The sequence below is a fragment of the Lactuca virosa genome, chromosome 5 (genome assembly GCF_052849685.1).
Source record: "Lactuca virosa cultivar CGN04683 chromosome 5, Lactuca_virosa_CGN04683_v6, whole genome shotgun sequence".
In the NCBI taxonomy this organism is placed as follows: domain Eukaryota; kingdom Viridiplantae; phylum Streptophyta; class Magnoliopsida; order Asterales; family Asteraceae; genus Lactuca; species Lactuca virosa.
In genome coordinates this window covers 454,679,274-454,686,270 of record NC_136430.1, presented here as the reverse complement: position 1 = coordinate 454,686,270, position 6,997 = coordinate 454,679,274, and the positions used below count along the sequence as shown (strand labels likewise).

Here is a 6,997-nt window from a genome sequence, read left to right as displayed (position 1 = left end):
TCCTCTTCCATCAATATTTTATGCATGCATAATGATGGACTCAACCCCTTTATGTCTGCAATGGTCCAACCAATAGCCTCCTTGTACTTTTTCAAAATTCCAACCAACTCTTTTTCTTCTTCTTTTGCTAGCTTGGTTGAAATTATCACCGGTAATGTCTCTTCCTCTCCAAGATAGGCATACTTGAGATGGTCGGGAAGAGTCTTCAAGTCAAGACTCGGTGGTTGTACTATGGATGGAAGGAGTTTCAGATCAGAATTTTTGATCTTCATGCGGGTGGTTCAACTCTCATAGGTTGTGCTTTTTCCAAGGAGTTGATTGCTTCAATCAACTCATCCTCCAAAGTGTACTTATCAGCCATATTTTTGATCCCTGCCTCATCAAAATGCTTGCTCAAGATGGTGGTTAGCACATCTTGGCTTGACAACTCAAAACAATCATTAGTACATGAATCAATAACATCTATGAAGTTTAAGGAATGAATATCACTAGGATAATGCATAACTTCAAAGATATTAAAATTGATCACCTCACCATCGAACTCCATAGACAAAGTACCATTTGCTACATCTATTTTTGTTTTTGTGGTACTCATAAAAGGTCTCCCCAAAAGGATGGAGCTCGATTGTGGGGTGATTTCATCACCCATATCCAAAATATAAAAATCAGCGGGAAATACAAGTTCATTGACCTGCACTAACACGTCCTCCAATACACCTTTTGGGTGTACCAAAGACCGGTCGGCAAGTTGAATGATGACTCCGGTTTTTGATAAAGGTCCAATTCTCATTGTTTTATAGCTTGAATAGGGTAAGACATTAATTGATGCCCCAAGGTCTAGCATGGCACGTGGCACAAAAAGGTTACTCATTTTACAAGGAACCGTGAATACACCCGGATCCTTGCATTTTTTTGGTAGCTGTTTTTGTAACACGGCTGAAACGTTTTCCCCAACTTTCACAGTTTGATTTCCTTTAAGCTTTTTCTTAGATGTGCAAAGTTCCTTAAGAAACTTAACATATCTAGGAATCTGTGTAATAGCATCTAAAAGAGGGATATTGATTTCAACCTTTCGAAACATTGTCATGATTTCGTCATCTTCCCGTTCTCTCTTTGTGCTTGTTAGCCTTGAAGGAAATGGAGCTGGTGTGACTTTCACTTCGGTCTCTATTGGCTTCTTTGACTTTGAAGTATTTTTCCTTTCCTCTTCTTTGACAGCTTCTTCTACCTCAATCTCTTTCTCTTCCTCTTCTTCACCCGGCATCCTTGGACCTTCATAGCTTTTCCCACCTATTAAGGTAATGGCACATGCATTGTGTTTCGGGTTCTTCTCGGTTTGAGATGGTAGCATGCCTTGTGATTCCATCTTACTCACGGATTGAGCCAGTTGTGACACTTGTTGTTCCAAGCTTTTTATGCTTGCTTTCGTTTCTTGTTGGAAGCTTTGAGTGCTAGTGGTAAGGCTTTTGACAATATCTTCTAGTGACATGCTTGATGAACCCGCTTGTGGAGGTGGTTGTGGTGGATGCCTTGGCTGGAAATTTTGAGGTTGAAAAGGTGGTCTTTGTTGATTTTGAGGAAATGGTGGTCTTTGTTGGTATTGATGTGGTTGATTTGGTAGATAATTTCCCTGTTGATGTCCTCCCCAACCTTGATTGTTGTTCCATCTTTGGTCATTCCGTTGCTGCTCAAATCCCCTTTGGTTTGACCCGGAATATCCTCCTAAAGCATTTGCTTCCGCATAATCCTCGTCTTGAAGTTGTGGGCACATATCGGTTGGATGCCCCACTTGATTGAAAATACCGCACGGGCGGGGTGTGGGCTGCACACCTTTGTCTTTGGCTAGCATCATTACCACTTTCGTAAGCTCGGATAATTGAGCTTCAATTTGAGGAGTTTGGACCTCTTTTACACCTCGAGGTGCATCCGTGTACCATTCTTCATCATGGCTTGAATGTTTAGAATCTTCAGCCATGTTCTTGATTAGGTTGCGGATTTCGGTTGGAGTCTTGTCGGGTAAAGATCCACCACTTGAAGCATTAAGAAGCCTTCTTTCCATTGGAGTCATTCCTTCAATGAAATATTGGAGAAGTTGGTACTCGGTAATTCCGTGCTTAGGACAACGGGCACAAAGTTTCTTGAATCTCTCCCAATATGTGTGAAAAGCCTCTCTCTTATGTTGCTTGATTCCAATGATTTCCCTCCGTAGGGCTGAAGCTTTCATCTCGGGAAAGTATTTATCCAAACATAATCGTGCAAGATCTACCCAAGTAGTAACCGTCCCCGGTGGGAGGTCATAGAGCCAGTCTTTTACTGCGTCTTGCACCGCGAAGGGGAATGCCCTAAGCTTAATTTGATCCTCCGTGACATTGTGTGGCTTCATGCCCACACACACAACATGGAACTCAGTGAGGAACTTGTGAGGATCTTCATTTTCCAAACCTCTAAAGGTTGGAAGTAAGTGAATGAGCCCAGATTTCAGTTCTAGGTTGGTGGCTGTTGGATATGTGATGCAAAGAGGTTGTTGAGTAACCTCTTGCCTCGACCACTGACGGAGAGTTTGCTCGGGTGGTGGACTTGGAGGTGGATTCCCTCCATGGTTATCTCCCATGGTGTGAGTAGTGGTTGAAGTTTCTGTGGGTGTAGTGTTTGGGATATTATAAGTAGGTGAAGATGGTGGAGTGGTATTTTTGGGTGAGGATGGTTGAGATGAGAGTGATAGGCTTTCTGTTTCGGATGTGGACACACTTGAGAGAGGTATGTCTTCCCAAATGTTGATTACTGGAGGGTTAGAAGATGAAGAAGTCCCGGAGCCCGGTTGCTTCTTACGAAGCTTGTCTTGCTTCCTTAACTTCTTTGCAGTTTTCTCTATCTCCGAATCAATTGGCAGTGGTGTACCTGTACGAAAAGATCTAGGCATAAACAATTAGTAACACCGTGTCCCCGGCAACGGCGCCAATTTGTTAAGGCGTGTCAGACCCAACAAATGATAGGGGTACAATATACTCCAAAAGAATCCCGCTATATTGCACTAAAAGGTAGTACAAGGCAAGTAGGGTCGATCCACAGAGACACGGTACAATCGGTCTAATACCTCTTTGCGCAAGGTACTTGTTCACACAAAGATTAAAGAGCGGGGGGTGGGGGGGTTGAATGCAATGATTAAACAAACAAATTAAAAACACAAGTAATCAGCTAAATGAGTGAATTAAATTCAGAATTCGTAAGGGCTCCAACTTCATGTATGACAACTTAGCAATGCGATTCAAAGATGACACAATATTCGTTCAGTTCTATCTAAGTTGGTACTTGAAAGTGTTAACAAGCTCTAACACTTCCCATTCACCACATTAATTAACCAAAACAAGCTCTTTGATTAACCCTAACCTTACTAACCTAATCTAAACAAGCTCTTAGAGTTAGATTAAAAGATTGCATGAAGATTTATGTGAATGTTCCCAACAACACCCAATACTCCTCACAAGCTCGAGAGTGTAAAAGTGTATGAATAAGATTTACACTAAATTCATTCAATAGAGATCAATTAAACGCTTGTTACTTGTTCAATTTCACAAAACAATTACGGATTTTGTAAAAGAGATAACTTGAATGACCTAACCTTAATTCAAATGGCCAATAAGAATCACAATTAGAATCAAACATTCGATTAAAGCTAAATCAAATTCACTAGATAGAAATTAAGAACAAACATCAGGTCATATGATTGAAGTCACTACCAAGAAGTCAAAACATGAAATTGGAGAAACTAGGGTTCTAGCCACACATGGCTAGAACGAGATTACTAGTTTAAAAGATGGAAATAATGTGCAATTACAACTTACAAATACTAGAAATAATGTTTCCAAATGATTAATGATCAAACCCTTGCAAAAACCTTCGAAATCCCTTCTCAAAATGTGCTCTGATATGTTGTGTGTGTCCCTAAATGACCCAAGTCCCGAGATATGAAAAATAGGAAAAACTACCAAATGGCAGTTATGGGTCGAACACAGCCCGTGTCAAAATAGAGCAAATCAACACGGGGTGTGTTGAATGAAAAATGGTCTTCAATCCTCAATTCCAACTCCAAAGTTCGATGCTCAAAACTGCTCAGCAAGGCCAACACGGCCCGTGTCAAATTAGGCTAAACGGACACGGGTCGTGTTCAGTGAAGTCAACAGCTCCAAATCTGGTCAACACGGCCCGTGTCCATTCTGTAGTGTAAGTCCAACACGGGTCGTGTACTCCTCTGACTCCGAATCCAAACTTGATTTTTTCAACTTTTCCGTTCTTCGCCCGATCATCCCGAAATCTTCACCAATGCTTCCCGGCACCTCCCAAAGCGCGTTCCAACCTCCGGTTTACCTGAAAAAGACATGAAAGTGTGAAAATAAGGTTGTTCTAGAGACTAACATGAACATGATGAAATGCAAGACAAATGAAGAACAATTATGCTAAATAGATGCATACAAAGGGACTAAAATATGTGCAAAAAGGTGCACAAAATGCACTTAACAGGTACTATGCCAAATCATATTTTTGGCAGTGTGCCTCGAACAATATAAACGTCGTAGTCTCGGGGTCACAGGAAAGTACCGTAACACCTTATGAGCTACTTTCTTACCCTTGGTGTTTTTATCGATCCATGGGCTCTCTTTACAAACGGGACAAACTTGCAATGAATCGTGTTCTTTCCAAAAGAGAAACAATCATTTTTGCACACATGTATCGACTCATACCCCAGACCAATAGACTTCAGTTTCTTTTTGGCTAGATAATGTGAAAGGGGAACCTTGTTGCCTTTGGGAAATGTTGATTGCAACAACTCAAGGAGTTGATCAAATAAACTATCAGTCCATTTGTTGTTCACATTGATATGCATTAACTTTGCTAGAAACTCAAGGGAAGAAAAGGTGCAACCAGGATACAATTTAGTTTCCACTTCTTCTAACAATTGTGCAAAATCATCATCCACACCGCTACCCCTTGTATTCGAGGTTCCTTCATCGAGATTGGTATCATTTTCTCTCGACTCCCACATCACATCGTCGATTAAATCGGCCATTTCGTTACTTGGCAAGACGACTGGAGGAATAAATGATTCACCATGATAGATCCAAGTTTTGTACGGCTTACTGAAACCATTTATAAATATATGGCGTTCCACTACAGTCGGGTACTTGAAGTAACGGTTATCACATTTTTCACGCACATATGATTTTACCATTACTATCAATGTGTGACTTGGACTTCTCGATAAAAGCTTTGAGTCTCCTGCTTGGAACTCGGGATAGTTTCGATGTGGATTACTAGTCCAACTTTTATCAATTGACATGATGTTGCTGAAACATAATTTCGGGTTTAGAGTTTAATATACAGAATTAGCATTGTTTTTTTTACAATTACTTGTAATTTATATAAGCAAAAGTTGTAAGTATTAAATAAAAGGGTCAAAGATCCAACGAATCAATTTTTTCCATACGTTTGTTTTATTTATTGTAGATGTACAAATATACACATGATTGTTGAAAAAAGAATTGTTTGTTTCTTTTAATATGTTTAGCGATTAGTTTTTATTGAATAAAATATTAAATAAAGCAAAATTAATAATTTGGTATATCCATAAAAAACATTTCTTACTATTGTACCTTTTTATATTTTTTTTATTTATAACATTTTTTTGTTTTTTTTCAATTATAGCATTGTACTTTAAACAATTATATTATGTTGTTGTGTTGTTCTTTTTTACCGTCGAGATTAAAAACTATATATATTTTTATTTATAGCATTGTATAAATATATTTTTTAATTATAGCATTCGTATATAAGTTTAGGAAGTTATTGGTTAATATATAAGTTTTGGAACTTATTGGTTAATTTGGGGTTAGTTTGGGAACAAACTATAAACTTTTTAGTATTCGTATATAGGTTTTTAAACAATTTTATAACATTTTTTTGTTTTTTTTTCTAATTATAACAATAATTTTTTTTTCAATTATAGCATTGTACTTTAAACAATTATATTACGTTGTTGTGTTGTTCTTTTTTACCGTCGAGATTAAAAAATATATTTATTTTATTTATAGCATTGTATAAATATGTTGCAAATAAAAAATTTAAAAACTAAAAAAGACATGAAAATATAAATATGAAACTATAGAAATATAACATTATAAGTTAAGTTAAAGATTATAAGTTAACTATAGAACTTATTGGTTAATTTGGGGTTAGTTTAGGAACAAACTAGAAACTTTCTAGTATTCGTATATAAGTTTTTAAACAATTTTATAACATTTTTTTGTGTTTTTTCCAATTATAACAATAATTTATTTTTATTTTTTTCAATTATAGCATCCTACTTATACCAAAACCACATATTTTCACATAATACATAAGAGCATGAAATTCACATACTTTCACATACATATACCACATATACACCAAATACAAATACATTCACATACACACATAATAACATCCTACTTAGACCAAATACACATACTTTCACATATATAGATAATAACATCCTACTTATACCAAATACATAAATTTCACATTCATATACCACATATACAACAAACATACATACATTCACATACACACATAATAACATCCTACTTATAACAAATACATATAATTTCACATATATAGATAATAACATCATACTTCTACCAAATACTCATATATAACATATACATCAAACACACATACATTGACATATATACACCAAATTTACATAGATTCATACAAATATCAAATATAGATACATATGACAATTTTCACATAATTGATACAACTACACATAGCTTGCAATTAAACTCAAATTTCACAACAAATTGAAGTAAATAGAACCTGTAGTGGAGGAAATCAACGAATATGTCGCCGGAAAAATTCGTCTTCACCGGAAAATACCCTCACCCGTACAGTAAACCCAAAGACTAAACTAACAAAAACACTGAAATTGAAAAATAATTTGCAATTAATCATCAAATGGAGC

The 6,997-nt window shown here is 36.7% G+C and overlaps 1 protein-coding gene across 1 annotated transcript; it reads right to left on the bottom strand.

Annotated features, from left to right (window-relative positions):
* Positions 1-268: 268 nt before the first annotated feature.
* On the bottom strand, positions 269-2,920 carry LOC145114316 (uncharacterized). Its single transcript, XM_079050314.1, has one exon. It carries the CDS (start codon positions 2,918-2,920, stop codon positions 269-271), a length of 2,652 nt encoding a protein of 883 aa, XP_078906440.1.
* Between the last annotated feature and the right edge of the window lie 4,077 nt (positions 2,921-6,997).

Excerpts from the sequence above, each read along its gene's own strand:
- LOC145114316 (XM_079050314.1), bottom strand. The coding sequence starts at position 2,920 with ATGCCTAGATCTTTTCGTACAGGTACACCACTGCCAATTGATTCGGAG.